Source organism: Amblyomma americanum, chromosome 2 (assembly GCF_052857255.1).
Source record: "Amblyomma americanum isolate KBUSLIRL-KWMA chromosome 2, ASM5285725v1, whole genome shotgun sequence".
Taxonomy (NCBI): domain Eukaryota; kingdom Metazoa; phylum Arthropoda; class Arachnida; order Ixodida; family Ixodidae; genus Amblyomma; species Amblyomma americanum.
The window spans coordinates 174,291,909-174,314,961 of NC_135498.1; the positions used below are offsets into that span (position 1 = coordinate 174,291,909).

The following is a 23,053-nucleotide window of genomic DNA, read 5'->3' on the forward strand; positions in this document are numbered from 1 at the left end:
GAGGGGCGTCAGTGGGTGGATCAGGTGTTAGGGCAGAAACGGTGCAGTCGTTCACAGACGTCAAATAATCGAGCGAAATGACTTCGTGGAGAACTTGAGATGACAGGCTGAATTCTGGGTGACGCGCACGACTAGGTGCAGGAGAATGACATTATGGTGTAGAACAACATCGGCAAGAGGTCAAGCGACGTAGTCGCCGTCAGGAACAGGTTGAAAAGGCTACATAAGGAGGTAGACAGTAGAGTCAGGGGGCAGGCGAGCGAACTCCATGGAGGAGCTAAGGCGGGTACGGCTGGAGGAGGCGTCTGAGCATAGGTGCAAGTCTAGTCTAAGAAGGCCGCTGGAGCAGTCGATAAGGGTAGAGCTGGCTGTTAAGAAGGGCAAACACCGAGGATCACGTCGTGAGGGCACTGGTGAAGGACGGCGAACAGAACCGGGATGTGATGACCGGCAATGGTTACTCGGGCAGTACACATTCCAGTAACGGCAGCAGTACTGCCATTGGCGACCCTAACAGTGGACGAAGCGCCCGGGGTCATCACTTCCTTGAGGTGACGGTGAAGACATGAGCTGAGTACGGATACTTGGGCACCAGTGGCAGGTAGGGCTGGGACAGGGACGTGATCCACTAAGATGTCAAGAATATTACAGGGACGAGCAGTGATCAGCTGAGGATTTGCAGCCCGGGACATCAATGTAGCGTCACCTCCGGGAACTGCATCGGCTAGTTTCCCGAGAAGCGGTCGGCGGAAGATGGGGAGGAGCTGCGACGAGGAAGATGATAACGAGAACGGCGAGTTTGCGGAGAGGGTGAGCGGCTGGACCCATGAACAGGCCGAGCGGTCTCGGAGCGGTGTGTCTCAGAGACATAGCCAGAAGAGAAACAGCGGGGCTCATAGTCTGCACGACGATCAACGTAGGAGAATTGCCGGTGATGAGAGTACCAATGGCTGCGGCAGTGGCGAGAGGTGTGACCGATCCGCGAGCACGTGAAGTAGATAGGCCGATCGTCAGGGGTGCGCCACTCCGCAGTATTGCGGTACTGGTAACAGGTCATGAAGGTGCTGTTGGGCATAGCCGTAGCGACCACAGGAGTGAGAGGGCTTGAACTCAGGATCTCCAGAGTGCGACTAGAGGGCATGCCCATGTTTGCAACCTTTTGTCGAACAACGGCAAGTTCTCCGACAGAAGCGATGTGGAGGCAGTGGGAGTCAGGGCCTGTAGTTCACATCGCACGATCTGAGTGAAGTGTCAGCGCTCAAAGGTTGCCGTAGGGTCGCTAGATCCTCGCACGAGGAACTGGCAGCTGTGTTTGGTAAACGGTCAAAACAGTGTGCAATTCTCCGGTGTTTTACCTGTTAGAATCGCCAGCACACCTGTAGGACGGAATCAACCGTGGAGCAGTCTTTACAGAGAAGAAGGTTGAAGGCGTCGTCAGCAATGCCTTTTAGTATGTACCCCACCATATCTGCCTCGGACATTTCTTGATCAACTTTTCTGCACAAGCCAAGACGTCCTGAATATAGGAAATGTATTCCGTAGACGTTTGGGTGCAAGCAGCAAGTTCCTTCTTCTCACTGTCCAACAGGCTTCCAAAACAAATCTCAGAGCTTCTGTTTGCATATGTCCCAGGATGCAAGATCTTCGTGGGTTTTGAACCATACGCGTGCAATTCCGGCAAGGTAAAATATCACAAGCATGAGCATAGTGTCAGACCTGCTATGCTTGCTGACACGCTCATAAAGCGAGATCCAGTCCTAAATATATCCACGTCGTCGGTGCCGCAGATGGTGCCCGGGTCGCGGGGGTGGGCCACGACAGTCGGTGATGTTGGCGTGGATGGAGCCGCTTCGGTAGTCATCGCGATGGTACCGAGGTGACGGCGTAGATCCAGCTTGTGGGCATTGCGGGTGATGACGTTACCTAGCACCTCACACCAAATGTTGAGGGGAGGTCTCCACAAACAGTTGTGCACACAGAGAGGTATTCTACGACCCGAGGCTTTGAGAACACACACGCTCTCAACGTCGTCATCTTCAAGAGCACCGATAGTCACTTTGTTGTCAGCAAGTAACAATATAATCATTGTGCTGCGAATAAGACTTTTAAAGATGTGATGTTAGCTTTGATTTGATTTTTATTCTCGTTAACTCGAAGTCGTACAAACAAAGACGGGGATCGAGGTGGTAGATTGAGATGGGCTAGAAAAGAGATGGTCTCTTCCGCGCCACTGTTGTATCACAGGGGTCGTAGAAAGAAAAATGCATATTAGTGGAGTTTTTATATTACAGGTGTACCGAAATCTTCAGTCTACCGTTCGGGCATTGTAAAAATTTAAGCCTCCCGTCTAGCTTTTTTGTGCCACAGAATGTGTTATTCACAGGCCGAACACTGAATTATGATGAAAGGAGGCTTCTGCAGCAACACAACAGAGCAGGAAGCGCGGGAGGAGACTGCGTGACCGCGCTTGATGCCGATGGCACCAGTGGCTGCCACCATTACTGCGGCCGACACGACGCAACACCACGCCGCTTCCCGAAGGAGTAAATAAAAAAAGAAAACGGAGAGGGGTGGAGGGAAGCGGGCGCTCTTTCCCTGCACGTTCCGTCTCAATCGTACCGGCTGTCGTTTCGCGTCTCCTCCGTGATTTCTGCTAGATTTCTGCTAACTTCGAATCCGAAGCGGTGCGTGTCGTCAGCAGGCACCGGATTCGAGCGAAGAGCGGTGCTGAGGTTCATGCATTTGCATTACGGTGGCCTGCTCTTTGGCTAGCGGTGTCATCTGCGTTCGCTAGGGAATGCGAAATTTTCGCTTGCGAAATGGATGACTGGTCTCCAACGTGGATTTTTATGGGCGTTGAAGGGAGCGCTGGAAAGCCGTATCTTCATGACACAGAAATTAGTTGGACTTTTACTAGTTGTTGCATTATTGGTTGTGAAGCAACTGGAATACTTTTGAAAATTTATGCAGGTGGTTTAAATTAAAAGCACGCATCTTCTTGAATTGAAAGTGATAAGGCCTGCCAGGAATAATAATGGAAGCACGAAAATTGGTAGCAATTCTTGTAAACTTTATTTTTGTAGACTAATAACTTGGGCACAGTTATTTTAATAACGTAACTCACATACACTTTGATTTAATCCTTGCCTTACAGAATGTTGTAATCAGGCACTGTAAAGTGGCCATGTACCATCCGTATGTATGAAACTCAATAGGATAACTGAAATGTGAACACAAGAACACAAAAATATGAGCTTTTGCTGAAGAAGTATAGGCTGGGTACTTTGAAACTTCCACGCAATTGTCTTTGCACCACCCAAGAGAAGATTAAGTGCACTAGTATTCATTCTCCTTCAGCTAAAATCTTTTCGTTTTTTTTCTTCCATTTTTATTGTCTTGTTCGCATTTCATTTGACGCTGACTGCACTTTCTGACTGGTGGAATGACATCAGTGGTTGCCATCGGGGGGACATGGCACAGTGTATTTTTCTGGCAAAACGCAACAAGATAACTCACGTAACGAACAAAGAGCGGCAGCTTCGGCCGCAACACAGCAGGCAACATCTCTTCCACGTTCCCTCATGACTCCTGAGGACAGAGCGCTGGCTTTGGGATGCTGCGGGAAACGCAGTGTTCATGACAAGACATTACCCACGTAGTCCTCACGGGTCAGTTTCGCCGCACTGTAAAGCCCACAAGGAGCCCAAATGCCATTGCAAACTGACTGCACTAAAATGGGACTACGCTGCAGGAGACAGTACATAAGATTGTTGGTGACTCCGAGAGCCAATTGATGGACAAAATTGGGGAAATTTGCAGGTGGGCACAGATGGCGCAGGGCAAGGTTAATGCATGAAGACAAATGAGAGGCACCTTTTGTCAAGCAGTGCGTGTAAGCTGGATAATGATGTGTTACTGATGATTGTTCCTAAAAGGTGCCGTGTTTATATTCGCTTTCACAAATAAATCAGGTTTTGGGTTGCCATGTTGCTCCTGCTTTGCTACCTCATGGAACTGGAAATGTAGCAAGTTGTAAGATGTGTGCTGGGGATACTTTTGTGTGTTTTGGAACAGATGATTGGTGTTTTTAACATTAGACTGCATTTTAAAAGCATTTTTACAAAATTTGTACCATGGGAGGTTCCCTGCCATTGGAGGCCGCTGATAGACCAGAGTGAGCTTTACATATTCCTTGCAAAATTGTCCTCAGGATTAGCACTGCATAAAAACTCTTGTTGGGCCATCACCTACAAACATCCACTGTACCCTCTGGGTGTTGAGGAGCAGCACCACACTGGATGATTTCAAAAGAATAATAAATGGACATTTTTCAACATGTCAGTAATTGTAGGCACCACTGCATCTTCCTAATGTCTAAAAATGATTTCTTGTCTAAAAATGATGTCATGCTACTTGAAGCTGTAAATTCTCCTGTTTTATCATGTGGCTTAATAACCTGCCCAGCGGCAGTGTTTTATTTCTTTTTTCACATGTCAGTGTCGGCCAGCTTTTCTTTTTATGCTTGACAGCCAACATTAAGCAATTTGCTGTTTTGGCCTTCTTGCAACAGTCCAAGGATGACTCAGCACAGCCAGAGGCCGGCTGCCAACTACGGCGCCACGGCAGTATGCGGGTGATCAGTGGTCCAGGGCCTGCAGCTATGAGTGCCTCGTACCATGGCTCCCTGCAGCCACAGCCGGAGCCACAGCCGGTGCGCAAGCCGCAGCAGGAGCCACAGCCCATGCGCAAACTTCCTCCGCCACTGCCCGGTCGCAGCAGGCCTCGGGCAGAGCCGAAGCCTGCTTCCACAGGTGTGTGATGGGCTCTCTCGTGTGCGCAGTTGTGAAATTTTCTTGTGAGGCCAAAGAGCAGTTTATGAGTCACAGCATAGTGGTAGCTGTAAAGCTCGTACTTTGGATTGTAGCTTCATGGACTGACATGGAAGGTCTGCAGTTGAAACCTGCTGTGTAAGCTGAGCAAAAAATATGTATTGCTAGGGCAAGAAGTCAAAGAAACGTCAGTGTAACACCCTTGTGTGGTTTTTTTTGAAGGCCATTTATTTTGTCATTATTGCTGTGAAGTCGTATGATCGGTGCTGCACTGTTTTACTTGACTGTTCGCTCTTCTTCCACCTCTTTGTGTGCATTCTTCACAGGCACAGAGTTGTTTCATGTGGAGACATTTTCTTTCTCTTTACTATCTTGTTTGGCAGTAAAAAATGCCAATGCTTAAGCTTAAAACATTGCCTGAATTAAGGAAATCGCTGGAGTTCGGCATGCTGCACCATCCTTGAAAATTGAGCTGCGGAAACAGTTTTGAGGTGAAATCAAGGGATTTGCTACAGTGTGAGAAAAATCTGCTTGCCTGCTGGAGGGGATTGCTAAGCCTGCACTTTTTTTCTGCGTTATCGCACAAAATTTTTGGCAGGTGAGCATGCGAGTTTTTTTTCATGCCCTCTATGGTAAACGGCAATGGCACTGATTCACCCTGTTGTACGCCACAGCCCCTGCCACTCCAGCGGCAAGTAGTGCACCCCCTATTGGCCGAAGCAGCCCGGACAGAGACGAAGAGGAAGCCATTGGGGTGTCCTCCCTGAAAGACCACTTTGCCCGCCTTGTCCAGGAACATGACCGCCTGCAGGTGAGTGTGTATGTCTGTTTGCTTGCTTGCTTCTCAGGTTTGCACAGTGTTCAAGGGGAAGTCTCTGTTGGACCTGCAGGTGCAGCTGGATTAAAAGGATCTTCCAGCATTGTATTTCACGTTTGAAGTTCTATGTTTTTTCAGCTGCTGATAGCCTGCGAAAACTGTCAGATGTTCACAGAGACCCTCCGCCTAAATAGGTGTCTCTACCCCCCGCCACGTAAGAAACTTTCCCCGGAGGACTCCTACCACCTAAGACTCATCCAAACACTTAATTTCCGCAATCTTCAGCGCCTACACCGCATTCACCCAACATTATACGCAGATACATGTCCTTGGTGTGGCGAAATTCCCACATTCACGCACATTACATGGACATGCTCAGATAAACCGAACCACTTAAAGCCGCACAACGTGGTGCTGGAGCAGTGGGAGGTGACGCTGGCCAGCGGCACCCTGGAAGACCAGGAGGCGCTAGTCGCCATCGCCAAAGCGTCGGCGGAAGCCACTGGAGTCTTGGACTGAGGACCCCACCCACAATCCGCTCCGGTCTTCTTTTACAATTAAATGGTTATTCTCTCTCTCTCATTGAATGTGAAACTTCATTTGAGACACTCTCAGACCTGTTGACTGGTGCATTACAAGTGAGTTGCTGTGCTGCATGTCACTGCGAAAAACTGCTGAAAGAAACTACTGTGACACAGCAGCAGGTGCACGGCTTGATCCCTGTCTCCAGGTATCCACTGGTTTTCCAATAAGTACAAGCTGACCACTGACCTGGTGCTTCCCGGTCTAAAACCACTACAGAAAAGGTTTTGTTGTCATAGCAGATTTTTTGTAGTATTTTTGTCCTTTATCTCATACCAACGGAAAATTCTGCAGTAACAACAGTGCACCAGAAAAATCTGTCATTACATTAGAAATGAGAAAATATTGCCATATTTTGACACGATTTTATCGTTTGTTTTTTACTGGGTTACGCTTCTCTGTGGTAAAATGCTTAGAAAAAAGACCCTTTTACCCAACCTTGTGCAGAACAAACACATTGGCCATGGTGGTGCCATTTGGCCAAGCTGCTCATACAAAGCCAATCGTCATTGTGGTTCAGAAGTTACAATGCACCTTACAACGCAGCTGAGCAAAAACGAGTAGAATAAAGAGCATGCCGGGCTGCGCACTATGATGCCAAACACACCAGAGAATGCGAAAATACTCAATCTAAGTGTGTACACAGCATCACTGTGACATGTCAATGTGACATGTCAGGCTGATCTTTTTGCAAGCTTTCCGAAGGTTCAAGACACTGCCCCTGTTTGCATTCGAGGAAACGCTGTTACAACACACTCCTTCTGTTGTTCTATGTTAATCACAAGAGGCCTTTGGTGTGAAGCTATATTCTTGCCACTTTTTTATTGATTTGTAACTTCTCTTTTAGTCGCGATGTTTGACTAAAGGATGCCTTTCTGGGTTGCAGTTGCTATCGATGGCTTAGCCATTCAAGAAATTCCCACAAAGTTTCAGTCTGGTCAGCAGAACAGAAAGTGAGAAATTTTAAGTTTACTCAAGTGTTGGCGACGGGCCTCCTGAAAAACTGCCTACAAGACGCACTTTTCAGAGCACGCTTGGGACACTCGACCAGAAGTCCAGAGCTAATCATGAAGCGAGTACTTTTAATGGAAGTGTGTATTTTTTTCCTTTTAAATTAATGCATGTCAGCACAGCATCTCATTTTATTTGGTTCAGAATGATTGGAACAGATGAATTAGATTGGCAATCAAGATGTGTTAATTGTTAATCATGTGTTATTCAGAAATATGCTTGATCGACATATTCGGCTAGTGGGATAACCACAAAAGTGCTGCTCTGTCTTGCAGTATTACAAAATACTTGCTCTAAAAAAAGTTTGGTGCTCTGTATAAAAGAGGTTGTGCATGAACAAGTTATGACCATGTAAAACTCTGAATCTTTTGAATGATATATTGAAAGGAGAATTGATTTTGAAGCAAACTTTGGGAATTTTTGAAAATAGCAGTTCTTCAAATGTTCTGGTAGAGAATAACAAGGACATTATTGTAGCACGCATTCTGGAATGTGACTATTTTTGAAATTCATCTGCGAGCTTATGTTATGCAATTTTTGTTGTTTTTTGTACTAAAAGATAATTTCAAAGTGTAGTCATACCATAAAAAGAAAGTGTGCTTTTCCAGCGGAAAAATTTTCTCTTTAACAGCCTTAAATTGGCAGATTCATTACACAGCTGAGTACTGGAGGCCAGTGTAAACATTTGTTTCATAAACAAGGAAATTTTTAAAAATTTTCCAAATTACATTTTGTCTAGCTAGGTACGCTCAGTTCCACATTCCAGCATTCTTTAATCCCTTCAAGGCTGCACAAAAATAACAAAACAATGCAGAAGTGCATACTGCATTAATGGCCCTGCATAGCAAAATGCCTTTGTCCTAAGGGCCTAAGTTGGGTGCAGCACTCTGGATGCCTAAGGAGCACCTGACAAACAGCAGCCGTGCACTGTTGCATTTCATTCACCGTCGCGGTGGTAGTGCATGTCAGATGTGGTGCACCTGCCGAACAGTGGCTTCACAGAGCTGCTGTGAAATTCTTCTATTGGGACTGCTGCACATGGAAGAAGCGTGCAGCAAAGATGAATGGCATTAATCTTACCCCAGAAGTTTCCAGCGCTGCACGTAATTTCTAGCCCAAAAACAAGCTGGGCTATCATGGTGAAGGGGTTTTTGCTGGGCAGAGATGCCAGCTTCTACAGTTTTGCAAAGTGTCCTCACTAGTACCCCCAAATTTTAATTGAAATCTGTCGAGTGGCTCGCGTTTTCAGCTTTTAACACCCCATTTCCCGCAACAATTGCTAAGTGGCCACAAATTTAGAATACGAGTTGGATAACATATAGCGCAACATGCCGATTTGGCTTTCAAAAATTTGAGAATAATTGAAACCCCTGATGACTACTTGTGCAAACATGGCAGCCAAGATGAGTGTTAACAATGGACGAAGGAAAGCTCAGGAGAAGTTTTTGCAATCCGAGCTGCGTGCCAAAAAGTGTGCCAGAAGTCTCGTGCTTTCGCAAAGACTACCGGGAGCCTTTGGCCAACGATGGATCCAATATTAGCGTTGGGCACAGTGGTGTCTTGTGCTGCATTGTCTGTTGCACATGTGCAAGCGCACTAAGGCGGCAACCATGTAGCGGGAGTGTGGGGGAGCGGGGGGGGGGGGGGGTGAGCGGGGGGTTCATGTCCAGCTTCAAAAAATGTGACATAATGGCCTCTCCTAAATTCTTTTCTTCCTCCATGATGTTAACTGAGGTTCAGAACTTGGAGGCTATGATATGTCATACTGGGGCTAACATGTTCAAATGATGCATTATTTTTTTCTTTCCCTCTTGCGGAATCGACTGGAGAGCTTGCTTTCCTGAAGTGTACTAACAGTGCATTCCGCTTCACCCTAAACTCTTCTTTACACATGATTCAATTATTCCTTCAAGAAAAACACCCAACTTTTTAATGAAAATTTGTTTATTGTTGCGTACGGCTCCTTTAAGTGAACAGCTGACACAAGCCCAGAATTTTATGCTGTCTGCACAGTGCACCACTTTGCAGTTGTTGAATTTTGCTAGCAATTTGGGCCTGTTTTTACTGTTAATTGAAAGCCACTTGTGGCTGTGTAATACCTATATTTCGCCTTAAATTTCTGTCTTCCTGAGATCATCCACTGTCAGTCTCTGTCCCTCTTCGGCCTCAGATGCCTTTGCGCCAATAAAGATCCATTCATAATCATCATTTTTCCTTTTTGCCGCAGGCAACCACGGGGGATCAACGTTACTTGTGGCAGGCTTTGTGGCAGTGTTCGGTTGATATTTAACAGGCCTGCCTTACATGAGGGACATCTGGCACATTGTCATGGTTGGTGCACCCAAAGCGCTTCAGGTTATCGCTAGTAACCACCAAGCTTCTAGAGTGCGGAGACTTCAGCGGGAATGGTTCAGTGCACCACTTGGTGTTGGATTTACCAAGTACCTTGGGTTCATTTTGGTAGGCATATGGCTCACTGGCTCAGAATCATGCTCGTGGGCTCATGTGAGAGTGCATGTGGTTGTGCAGGTGAAGTACGGCCGCCTGCGTGCTCATCTGGTTGAGCGGGAGTGTCGCCAGGAGCAGCCTTCAGGGGGAAAAGGAGCTGCGGGTCCCCTGGCACCCATCCCCGAGGATGAGGCGGACTCCCCCGACGGAGAGCTGCCCCCGTATGTGCGCGAGTCCCCCCTCCTAATGGGCCTGCACCTGGAGGCTCAGAGGCTGCAGCAGGAGCTGCGCAGGGCACAGCGTGCTTACTGGGACCTGGTGGGTGCCCCCTCTCCCTCTGGCCTTCTCTCCACTATTGGTTGGTGAACCAATCACTTTCAGAATGCATTTTGACTAGCCCGATTGGCTGTCCTTTCAGTGAGCCACCAGTTGCTCAACATCAGTGCAGCTGACTGCCCACTAAAAGAAAAATGGCATGCTGCCCATGGCTCTGTGGCACCACACTCGTGCTCTACATCACCGTGTTTCTGCTGGAACTGCTAGGAGCAAGAGCAGTGTACAGTAGAACCTCGTTAATTCCACCACCAGTAATTCTGAATGCTGGCAGGGTCGTGGCCAATGGCCACATGAGTAGTATGTGGCGTTAGACATTTGGAAGCAGCTGGGCACACATCAGGTAATTCAAACGGGCCCCTGACATGCGGAGCTGTGTAGCGGTGAATCCAGCACAAGTGATTATGCAGGTTGCCTTCCTCAAGCCTTAACTGCGTGTTGCAGTCTTGACCACACACCTGTGATGCACGTGGAACAGCAGATGGTCGACCACTCTTGGGGGGACCTCATTGCCAGAATGTGGACCGGCCACATAGTTTCGGTCTCGCTTTCTTGAGCTTCGCACCAGTCCAATGGCTGCGCATCGGCCAGCCAACCGAGGACTGCTGTGCATCAACTTTAGAGCCAACTGGTGCATTAGTGGCATTTCTTCTTCCTTTTAGTAGACGCCTCACAAATTTGGCTACGATGCATGTTTCAGCCTCCTCCGTCTGGGGATTCCTTTTTTCTTCCAGTGCACCGAAACTGTGCACCGCTTGCTCGTCACGTGCTCTTCGCAGTTTGTGGGGCAGAGCCTGTCCGCAGGCCACGGCGCTGCAAGTAATGAGGCTCCTCTGCTGCTGCATCATGTCACAAAGGAGGCCATGGAATACTCGACTATTTTCAGACGTCTTTAGTATTGTTGCAGCTGTTGGGCTTTGATATTCTTGACAATTTATACTGAGTAGCACATTTGATGCAGCTGCGGAAAATCATCATTTCCGTATAGTTTTCATCTTTAAAGCAGATGAACTCACCCTCCCCCAAGTTTTCACAAACAAAACCCCCGACCAGGACGAATTTTTCCTTAACTACGAAGTTTCTGAGAAAGCTGTATAGCTTTCCTTTGTAGTTGTATGGCTGTGCTTGGGTGTATGCCAGTGAGTAATTTCTCCCTTATTTAGTGTCCACTGACATATATTCACAGTCAGAAGAAGATTTCAGAAAAGAAATAAATAGGTGGGCAGCAAAACAAATGGAATCAATATAGATAAAACTGCCTTGAAGGAACCTGCTCTGCAAGGTGTGTATCTAGACAGAAAACCATGAAAAGGAAAATGCCCATTGTTCGAGCATTTCCTCACAGTGCAAAGCTGCCGTGGTTCACAAAATGTTTTTTGTTTTGAGTACTTCCCAGTCGATTTCATCAATGAAACTTCGGGATAGCATAAAAAATGGAGGCATATAAGCGGATACAACAATTTTCAGAACAGCAATTTTTTGGCTATTTTTGGTGATTTCAAAGCTCCTTCCCCCCTTAAGGGCACAGGGTAAGGTAAAATTAGAAAAAAATCGTTTTTTTTTTCTTTTGGAATTTTAGAAGTTCAATTCTTTCTACACATGTTCCATGATCGCACTTTCCTCAGAAAGCCATATTTACGGCTGAAAAACGCTTTCTCCGAAGCCAAGTAGTGAGCGGTACGCCCCCTTTCAGGATTAACGTCAATTTTTTCAACCAAAAAGTCCACCACCTGATTTCAAAACTTGTCTAAAATCAGCTACATATAAAAAATTGTCTGGCAACTATTGTACAGCTCCTCTTTTTTAGCCAAGACAATCCTGAGACGCTTTGCACGTTTTTTCCACGTTTCTTCAACCTTCATGCAGCTGCGTCCGAGTGCTATCCCTTTCGATCAGTATTGTAAATTGTACCGGTGTTGGTTGCTGCTGATAAGTTGAGATGCCCAGGGCAAAGAAGGCCTTCGTCAGGCGTGAATTTCACGGCAACCGCTACGCTCATTGTGGAAAAGCAAACGGATGTCCACGACCGAATGAGATCCCGAACGCCGAACGCGCCAGCTCCTCGACGTCGAAGCTTTCAAGATTTTCTCTGTGCTTCCAGGAAGAGGATGTGCTACAGAGCAGCAGCCAATATGCCTTAATGGACATGGACGGCATTTGTGCCGCAATTACACAGATTTGTGTGTGCAGAGAGTGCGGTGGAAGTGTTGAGCTCATCGAAATTGTGACAAAACGGGTAGGTGTTGCAAGCGTTTACAGTTTGAACTGTGAAGTGTGTAGTGCCGCACAACGATTTGAGACGTCGAAGAAAACTACTTCTGGCCTCTATGAAGCCAACCTCAGGTTAGTGTATGCCTTGAGGTCCATTGGTAAGGGAATGGCTGCAGGAAATATACTCTGTGCTATGCTGAACCTTCCTAAGCCGCCGACAAAGTTTGCGAAATACAATCAAGAGCTTCTAGGTCACATCGAAGCTGCTGCTCAGGAGTCGATGAAAAGGGCAGCTGACGAAGCTGTGCAGCTGGATGAGGGGGATAAAGACATCGCAGTTGCTCTTGATGGAAGCTGGCAGAAGCGAGGCCATACTTCCAATAACGGCATAGTCTCTGCGACCAGTGTAGACTCTGGGAAAGTGCTGGATGTGGAGGTTTTGTCTAAACGTTGTCCAAAGTGCAGCATCAAGGGTACAAACAGTGACCCCCTTCATAGAGAGGTGTGCCAAAGCAACTACCAAGGCACCAGCGGTGGAATGGAAGTCGCAGGAGCACTGAAAATTTTCGGCAGGAGTGAGGAGCTTCACGGCGTTCGATACGTCAAATACCTTGGGGATGGTGACAGCAAGGCTTTTATGGCTGTGAAGGCACAAATGCCATATGGTGATTCCGTTGAAATATCCAAGGTTGAGTGCATAGGGCACGTGCAAAAAAGGATGGGCACAAGGTTACGAAGGCTAAAAAAAAGGAAACAAAGCAGGAAAACTCTCTGATGGAAAGAGCCTCTCGGGCCGAGGCCGACTGACTGATGCAGTAATAGACAAGCTCCAGACGTACTATGGTTTGGCCATCAGAAGAAATGTAGGAAACCTGGATGAAATGCGAAAGGCCGTTTGGGCAACCTTCTTCCACTTATCGGCCACAGACGATGACCCATGCCATGGACGGCCGAGGCAAGGCTGGCGTTGCATATGTCTCCTCGCCCACCGTCGCCTCTCCTCCTCTCCACTCCTTTGTTTCACTCACCCCTTGGCCAGACAGCACCTCTCCTCCTCTACATCGTTTCGGGGGGGACAGCGGCGCTTCCTACCCTTCCGTCCTCCTCTCCACCACCCATCCCCTCGGGACCCGCCATACCCCATCGTAACTCCAGCTGCATGCTAGTTCGGCTGCCGCTTTCAGGGTGAAGAAACCGCTACCGGCGGGGACATGTTGGGTCTCACCCTCCCGTTCAGTTGCATTGAACCTGATCGCAAAGGCGTTTCGCAATAAGGCAGCCGTGTTATTTATGCGCTCTTGTGGGTAAGCGCGTATGTGAAGCTCTCGTCGCAGCTTTTTGTTGAGCTCATTTGTTCAGTCACGATATTGATTTTTCGCTCTTTCTCTCTTGTGGTGCGATGCTGTTGCATCCAGATGTTGATGTGGAGTGGTAGAGGGCGGGTCTCGTGAGTGACCCGGGGGACGTACATAGCGACCGGTGAGTTTGAGACAGGCGTGCAGGTCTTCTGATGTTGGCACTTGGACAGCCTTTCTTCAAAAAGTTATTTATTACTGTAAATACAAAACTGATTTACATATGCCGAAATGTTTCGGCCTCTTCGCTTTAACAAACAAACAAAAAAACTAAACTCCAAACTCTCGCGACTCCGGGCCACCGTCGGCCACTACACGGCCAACTCGCCCGGCCGCCGCTCAAGCAACCATGTCGCCGTGATGTCTGGCTCTATGTCACACTGCGCCGACTAAAACAGTCGGCCGACTGTCGGCGCCAGGTCTCCCGCAAGACCAAATAAATTTCACCATAGTAAAACAAACTCATTAACAATCGTGATTATGAACCTAGATTGAGTGCAGCCCGAACTAGCATGCAGCTGGAGTTACGATGGGGTATGGCGGGTCCCGAGGGGATGGGTGGTGGAGAGGAGGACGGAAGGGTAGGAAGCGCCGCTGTCCCCCCGAAACGATGTAGAGGAGGAGAGGTGCTGTCTGGCCAAGGGGTGAGTGAAACGAAGGAGAGGAGTGGAGAGGAGGAGAGGCGACGGTGGGCGAGGAGACATATGCAACGCCAGCCTTGCCTCGGCCGCCATGGACTTTGCCCAAAGGGACCTGATACGTGGTGTGCCTTCAACAGAAGTCAGTCAGAGGGCAAGCCATTTTTCCACAAGGAGAGTTCGCCTGCATCTGTCTTGGAGGCTATCAAACCCATTTATAGGGAGCTATCGAAGGCTGAGCTCCTAGAGAAGTGCCTGCATGGGCGAACTCAAAATGCAAATGAGTCGTTGAACCATGTTGTTTGGGAACGCGCGCCAAAGAATGTGTTTGTTAGGCTTCGGACCCTACGGATGGCAACACTGGATGCTGTTCTTTCATTTAATGATGGTAGCATCGCACGGGCCAACGTTTTGAAGGCGTGTGGATTGAACCCAGGGAGCAACACCATCAAGTGGCTGAGGGAAGCTGACCATAAGCGCATGTACTTTGCGGACCGAGCAACACGACAGCTTACAAAAGAGGCCCGACAGTCAAAACGACAAGCCGAAAAGCGAAAAAATGACGGCGACAGTGACTACGAAGCAGGGGGCTATTAAACCAATTACTATGGAGGCGTTTCTGCGAATAAAAAATGGTTTTTCACATCTTTTTTCTCTTTACGCTCTATTATCTCGAAACAGTGTTTTTTCTTACAAAGGTACCATTATTTCCAATGCCTTTCAAGACAGACGGCTGATTTTTTTTTGCAATCATCTACATAAGTGTTGCCAACTACTGAACTAGAATTAAGCAATTTCACTGAGCAGTTATTCTGTTATGAATTTTGAAATGCGCAAAGAAAGGCCAGATTTGTGTACTACCGGAAAAAATTTATTAAAAATCGAATTTTCAACACATTTCAAATATTCTAGTTCAGTAAAAAGAGCACAAAATTTGGCAAACAATGATATATGTATTATTAGGCTACTGTTATTAGTTAGTGAGAAACATGTACCTCAACATGGCCTAAAATGCATGGGAAGTATAGGGCTTACCCTGTGCCCTTAAGAACTGTAGGGACCCCTTGTTTTCGGTAAGGACATCAATTTTGAATTGACCGCCATGAAGATTTTTAAATCCATTTGTCTTGGCAATAAACACATCTTTTGCTGCAGTACAAACGTTACTATACCCAGAAAGAGGCACAGAGAATCAATTTTTGCTGAGCGCGGTAATTATTTACACGATTGTAAGTCGACCTATTTTTCAAAATTTGAAAATCCGAGGTGGGGGAGGGTCGACTTCTAATCGAAACCAAAGTATCGCACCATAAATGAAGACTAGACAACTGAGATATCGGGCATGCTACAGCGTGGTTACATTTCTACTGCGCGGCTCTGTCGCATCGTTCTTGTTGCTGGCCTTGAGCATCTGCTATGTCAATGCGCAGAACCAACATCCCCACTCCGCGCGCAGCGGCCGAAGGTGGCTGTCGATAAGCAGCAAACGGGCACCAGCCCATTCCCCACATGTGGCCTCACATTGTGGCTGCTGATAAACGGCGGTGGCGCGATAACGCATTCGCGTTCTACTCTTAATAGGCGTTGTCTAAGTGTTTTTTGTTTACTTTCAATCACGCACTCGGCACTCAAGGGAGCGTCAGTGTATATGATGGAACAGCCGCTGTTGCAAACGAGGCGGCACTGCCACTCGGAACCGCAGCGGTGCCAGGGAGTGTTGGTAGCTGACGGAAGAGCTGACGCCGCTCACGCGTAGTTTCTCTTAGGCTCTGACACATTTGACTACTGCCGGCCGCGTTTCAAATGTTTTTAATGTAGTGCTTCATCCGTTGTCATTCATGCTCCGGGTGTGGTAGGCAACTGGCGCTCGGTCATGGCTACATTCAAGATGGCTGCCATTCTTTACGTCGAAGAAATAGAATAACTGCACGCCAGGTCGCAAGTTCGACGTTTGCATCGGGTGGTATAGGTGTGGCAGCTGCAGCGAGGCAAAATTTTCAGTTGTTCCACGCGATGTCATGATGCAGCTGTTTGCGAATTACGGAATTTCACTGTGCGATGACGTTAGAACGACGCGCTGTGGGACCGCAGCAGCGATCACGACGGCAGCGCTAATGAGGACGATGGCGCAAGTGTGGGCAAATAGTCCAGCGACTAATACATTTTCATTTTGGAATGTGCCCACGGGCGCGCCCGCGCGCAGCAGCAGATAGCGGCTGGCAATAAGCGTAGGCCGCAGGATAGTGTTATCGCGTTCTGTTTTTAAAGGCCAAGTGTAAACGATCTCCAAGTTTTTTTATTTCAGAAATGTGTTGTGATGTGTGTTCCTTAAAGGCTGCTCTATCTCAGATTGATGCTGATGGGAAGCACTTACAAATTTGTTTCCTGGAGTCCCATTCCTTGGGTGCATCCAGTGCACATGCACTGAATCGCACTGAAATTGGTACTCCTAAGAAGTGATCATTCAGGAATACGTTGCTAGGTGTCTTTTGGAATTGAATATTTAGCAGAAGAAATGGATGTGCAAAACATGGAAAATAATGACTGGACAGCCTTCAGAATATTTGTTGCTTATGCCATGGAGCAAATATTAAACCTGCCATTGTTTTGGAAAAGCATTGATAGTCTTCAGTCAGTTTACCTGATTGAAACTGTAGTTAGTGGTGAAAATATGGGATGAATCTAATAGGGTTTCTGCACATGCATGGCAATTACCCAATTCTTTGCGTCTTGGATGCAGGTTCTGGGCAGTGACAGCGGAGACGACTCAGCGGAGGTGGTGGTGGACCTGCTGTCGCAGCTCGAGAAGAGGGACACCGGTGGGTGCATACAGCGGATGCGGCTGAAGCACTGGTTCAGCATTTATACGCTGAAGACGCACATGGGTGCACCAGATGTGTGCTTAGGTTGCAGATGCATTGTGGGTGGTACACAAGTACTCTCACACCTCTTCATTCATTTGCTGACCGCTCTGTCTGAATCAGATAAGGAGGTGCACCGGGTTAATTGCAGGTGTTGGCTGGCTCCACTGGCTGACACAGGCCTATATGGATGCATGAATTTCTAGGGCGCCCCCTTTGTGGTCTGTGGAGCCATCGCTTAAGCGTCAAATTATATAGGGTCCATGTCGACGTGGCATTTTCAGTGACTAGCAATCCTTGTCTAACACTTGTCGTGTCGTGAAATTGCGTAAAAGGGAATAAAGTGCTCAATTTTTATGCAGAGACAGTAAAAGCTCCTTAGTTAAAACTTGAAGGGACTGGAAAAATGTTGAATGATCGAATGACTCCGAAAAAACTGACAAGATTCATTGCATCACGGTAAATCTTTTTGCTAAAAAGACTGCGCAGTGATTGCCTGCTTTTGAAATGGGCACAGTGCGACAGTGGCTGTTTTTCACATTTCCATCGATACTTTATTGCGTGCATACTGCCGGGAGCATCGAAGCAGAACAGCTGCAAAATGATAAGGGTCCCTCTCGGCATCTTTCACGGTAGATTGCAGAAGCGGTGGAGCCCCCTCACAAGCACTCGCGTAGCATGTGAGAACGCTTCACTGCATGAACAGTGGGTGGCACGTGACAAATATGCAGTTTTGGCACCCTCACTGGATTGGAAGAATCACGTTGATGGAAGCGAGAGAAATGCGCAGTGGTGCCAGTCAGCGTCCGAAACAGTGCTACACGCAGCTGCGCTTGGTTGGCTGGCTGGCTGATGCCGATTGCTGCGGGCTTCTGCGAAGCTCAGAAGAGTGAAACAGAAACTATGGTACCATGCTCAGAAACGGCATTGAGAGTTTTTTCACCCCGCCTGCTTTGTGCGCACATCACAGGTGCGTGAAACTTTGCAGCATGGAATTCAGGTTTGAGTAGGGCTATCTTGGTGATCACTTGCCATGCCAGTCATAACTGGATGCGGCTTCTTTTCAGGAGCCCATTTGAATAAACAGCGCGAGGCCTATAGCATCCGAATCAGCGAGTGTCCGATGCCATAGACCTGCATGGACGCTGGCCAGGACTGCACTGGCAGTAAAAAATATATGCAGATTTGGGAATTGAGGCGGGTTGTATTAACGGGCTTTTACTACAAACATTACTTCTCATGCTGACGATTCAGGCAAGCACATGATCAGCAGCGGGAAACCCTGTTTTGATGTTGCTCTGTGTTTTTTTTATTCTGCTGGGCACTGAAAGAATGTAGGAGGCAGTGCCCCTGCAAACGCACAACTATGGCAACCAATCACAAATACCTACCTCAACTACAGCTGCTCTCTACATGACAGGCCTAGCGACCATGGCACAAAGAAACCCTGCATAGACTTGCACTGGAGCATTGCTGGCGTGGGTGGCACCCAATGCGTCGGCCAATGCTCCAGCAGGGAAGACCGTACGACCGTCTCAGGTGGCATTCTTGGAGCTCATAGCCAATCGACAACGTTTTTTTTTTTCTAAATGTGTGTGTCATGCCACGTGCAGGTGCCTTGTTTTTCTTTTTTCATTCTTTTAATCTCAGGCAAATTTGCAGCATGTTGGTAATTGCTGTGGGCTGGCTTCTATCTGTGAAGAGCGGTGTAAGCCAGGGGCTCCGAAATCGAATTAACCATTGTGGATACCAGTGTGTTTGAATTATTGGGAGTTTTCCTCCATTAAGAGGCAGTAGTTAAGAAACAGTCAAGTGCTGCAAAACTGCCTGCACAGTTCAGCGGGCTTCTCACTGCCACGCTACTAACACACGCCCTTTGACCCCTTTTCTACTCCTCACTTTACTTTTACTGGCTTTCCTTTCTCAGCAACCCGCGCCGCCTTCTTTGTACGTTCATAGCCAGCTTTGCCTCACGGGCTCGGAGTCATCAAAAAGTTGGCTTCTCCCAGCGGCCCTCGAACTTGGTGGTGAAGCCACCTCAAAGAGCGCAATCGGTATCGGCCTCATGATCCTAGAATTCATGCTTACTGTGATGTCATCATTACGCGGGAAGTACATCGCCACAGCCATACGCTCTTTACTATAGCCATTTCTTCCAAAAAAATATTTACTGTAACCGAAAAGAAATGTATAGTCGTCTATGGAAGGCGAAACGGGACCGCAGCTTCACTTTACTATATCCGAAATTTACTGTAACTGACTTCTGCTGTATATTAAATTATCGTATGTTCGCACAAACCTAATATTAGTGCATTGTTGTAATTTTTTTTTATGCTTTGTCCCTTTGTATTTAGTCACCACTGAGAAGCCACCGAGACATGCGACTGCCGCTGCACTCGAGCTCTTTGTGTGCCCCCAAGTTCGGCTTGCTTGTGTATTTGCACATTTGCTGCTGGTGGCCATCCAAATCCGTCGAGACTTTGAACGTAGTTGGCATCAAACCATGTTATCTAGGAACACATTATTCGCAAGAAAAACTGACTGGTTGGCTCGTTCTTACTGCGCCAAATTTTGAGCCCATTCACTGGGGATATCGTACAAGCCGTGAGCATATCGAAGAGGTTCTGCTGTATATAGACAGCAGGAAAAGTGTTACAATGAATTCAAAGTAAACGCACAGTGAGAAGCACCCAATGCTGCCTGTTTTCAAGTGTGCAACTTCTTAATGGACAAGGCTAGGCAGTTTGATGCATTGCCCTGCTTTCAATGCTGCTGTACAAACATGTTCCAGCAATGCATGGTCAAGACCTTTCAAGCTGTCTTGGCGCCTTCTTGCATCTTCTTGCGGCATCTTGCTCACAAAAGAACTCCATTTCTGTCTCTCTTCTCTCTTGCGCTTGCAGAGCTGTCCCGCGCACGAGGCCGCTGTGACCGGCTTGCAGAGGCTCTGGCGCAGAGCGAGCGGGAGGTGGCGGCCTGCCGGGATGCCCTGCACGACTACCAGCTGCAGATGGAGGCCCAGCGGGCCACCCACGAGGGCCTGCGTGCACGCCTCCATGACCTGCAGGTGGGTAGCAAGAGATTCATCCGCAAGGGAACCTGCTTCTTCGACAAAATTGTTCTGTTAGTGGTGCCAAGTTCTTGGTTTGTACAGCCTCGGCCTGCCACTTTTGTTGGCTCTCTTGGTTAGCCTAGTTGGCCGATCAACTGCCTTATTGTGGCAATGCTCCGACAGATGCAGGAGGACGTGGTGTTGCTATGCCAAAAGCCAGTACATGTAACAGGTTGCTAGAAAAATAAGGGGAACAATTAAGCTCTGCCTTATTAACCGTATGATGTGACAGTGTTAATGGCCATTTGCTACGGTCTTTTTTCATTGCTACCTGTCTATAATTTCACACACTAATTAGCATACATCAGTAGGCATACTACACCATGTGATACACCACAAGACACTACATCTTTTTTTAACCAAGTCGAACAAAAGTGCCACAGGGGCCTGGGGGTAGTGTGTCTGACTTGCAACCCAAGTGTCATTGGTTCAATTCCCGGTTAATTACCCAATTTTCTTCAAACCAGAATTAATTTACTTTGCCATTCTTACATGTTATAATGATGTCTGAGTCATATTGCAACCTCATATTTACAATTGATCTCGTTTTAATCATTTCCCTTCTACAGCTCAGCGTGTGATGACATGACCTCTTGACTAATCCCAATTTCTCCGCTGAGTGGGAGACTAACTCTGTCATGTAAAATACATGTGGCTATGTTTATCCGAAGCCTCGTTGCAGCCAGCAAAGGCAGAGCTGGGCAGCGCTTGCGTGCTTGCATAGGGCTGAATCTTGCTTTGTTAAATCCACGCACTCTGCCTGAGCAGATTTCAGTAAGCCGCACTGGGCTGCTGGCATGGATTGGCCCTGTTGAGTACAACCTCATCACTATCCCCTTCAGGCACTGCGTGTGCACTTGCACACTCTTTGGATATTATCATATTCCAGTGTTAAAAGTTTAATGTGTAGAAATGTGAGCTGTGTAATAAAGTACCGAAATGTGCAAATTAGTGAGCATAACAATATCGAACCAGGCATACAAATTGACTGCAAAAAATAATTTTTAAGATTGATCAGTCTGCATTTTTCAGTACCTTTGGTATAGCCCTATCAGTGCGGATTTTAGTTTGTTCGTTTTGCAAGTGTGAGTGCTTTACCGTGTTTAGGGCTGTAAGGGCTGCATGGGTGTAAGGGCTGCACTTTTTTTTATTCTGATGAGGAACGGTTCCGAAAAATTTTTTTCAGCCACAGTGGAGAGCCCCGGTTACGTGTCCACCTTTTATGCAGTGGCAAACATTTTTATGACAGTTTAATGCAGTCGCAGACAATCCTTCAAATAGAGTAAAAGCTCGTTAATTCGAACAGAGGTCCTGGCCCCGGCACAGCCCCATGTACTTCAGTGGGGGAAAACTCCTGATAATTCGAACAAGTTGCCATCCGCTACAGTTATTTGAACTAGGAGCCACTAGCTGACACCGCTCCTCGTAGATAGCGTAGCGAGTAAAACATGCTCCAAATTTACCAGAGATGTAAAACAATGTAAAAGAGAAAAAGCCGAGTACACAAGGCTCACGGAGCCTGCGTTCCGGTGGATGCCGTAGCAGGTTTTCGTTGCTGGAACACTCGCCCGCACTGCTGATGCTGCGGCGCGAGCCGTTCCAGATTTTCACTGTGCCACGGTCGCTGGGTCGTGATCACGTGGTGTAAACAACGTAATATGGCGGTTCGGGGTTCGGGTGATGACGGCTTTTGTTGGTGCCGCGAGCGCGAGCTACGTGGACAGCAGCGTGGAGACATTAGAGCCCTTGAGTGTCACCGATGTAATTGAGGCTGCATGCTCCCAGCAGACGTCGCAGGGCTCACGTGCGGTGAGAACAGCTGACAGTGATGAGTCCAACGGCGGCGGCGAGACTATGCTACCGCCAAGTGCACGTGAAGTAGCATCGGCGCTCGATGTTCAATGAGAACTCTGACGTTGCGCAGGAGCTTTGGGCAAGTTGCAGATGATGCTCATGGAGTCTCGGCAGAAGAAACGCGAGAAAATGCACTTCGCTGATTACCTACTTTTAATTTTGATGGCCCTTCGTAAATAAACATGTTTTGGAGCATAAATAGCGTCATATATTCCAGCACTAAAGGTCGCTGCTCACGCGAATGCATTCCAGTACTTGTTTTTGGCACATAACTGGCCGATCAATTTATTTCATTTGCCAACAGAACCAGATGAATTTAATTATCAGAATATGCCCGCCACAAACATGTAGTAGTGCCTAGCTCACAATAGCGAGTCTAGATGCGAGTGCTTCGGGTTCTGCCCGTGCGGCGGGGCGCTATAACCGCTCATTCTAGCGCCCATTCAATAATTCGAACTTCGCTTATTTCAAAAAATTTTCCGGTCCCCTTCGAGTTCGAATTAACAAGCTTTTACTGTATTACAAAATGCATTGAAAGTATGGGCAATGCAACACGTGCCAGACAACCGGCGCAAGTTAACCGCTGGGAGTAAAACAGGTTGCTAGAGCACTTTACTTGCAAACATCACATGATATTAAGATCTTCCCGAGATCCACCGCTCAACTGACAGTAATGGCGGCTTGAACGACAGTTTGGAAGCGGTGCGCTAAGCGTTCAATCCATGGACGCCAGTGGGAGGTGCCCTTCATCTGGCCTGCTTTCCCACGTGCTTTGCTGTCGAAGGCCTTGTGGAAATCAATCATGTCTTTACTTAAATATGAACCTATTGTGTGATGGCAAACTGGTGAAAAGGTTAGTTCTTTTCTGATAACTGTGGCTAGATTCAAAGCACCTTGAGTGCGACTGCGATGCAAAGCATGCTAGTCCCAGCGACACAGGCCAGACGGCACACTACTACGACGCGTATTGTGCCGGCTGTGTGTCCCTGCAAGGAAACACTC

The 23,053-nt window shown here is 47.6% G+C and overlaps 1 protein-coding gene across 1 annotated transcript in view; it reads left to right on the forward strand.

The window, feature by feature from the left end:
- Positions 1–753: 753 nt before the first annotated feature.
- Positions 754–23,053, forward strand: part of LOC144120240 (uncharacterized) — a 52,579-nt gene continuing 30,279 nt past the window's right edge. Inside the window, exons 1-6 of the mRNA XM_077652641.1 lie at positions 754–810; positions 4,571–4,811; positions 5,504–5,640; positions 9,769–10,005; positions 16,965–17,043; positions 19,989–20,152. Of these exons, the coding sequence (XP_077508767.1) occupies positions 754–810; positions 4,571–4,811; positions 5,504–5,640; positions 9,769–10,005; positions 16,965–17,043; positions 19,989–20,152 (915 nt within the window). The remainder of the gene's footprint in view (positions 811–4,570; positions 4,812–5,503; positions 5,641–9,768; positions 10,006–16,964; positions 17,044–19,988; positions 20,153–23,053) is intronic.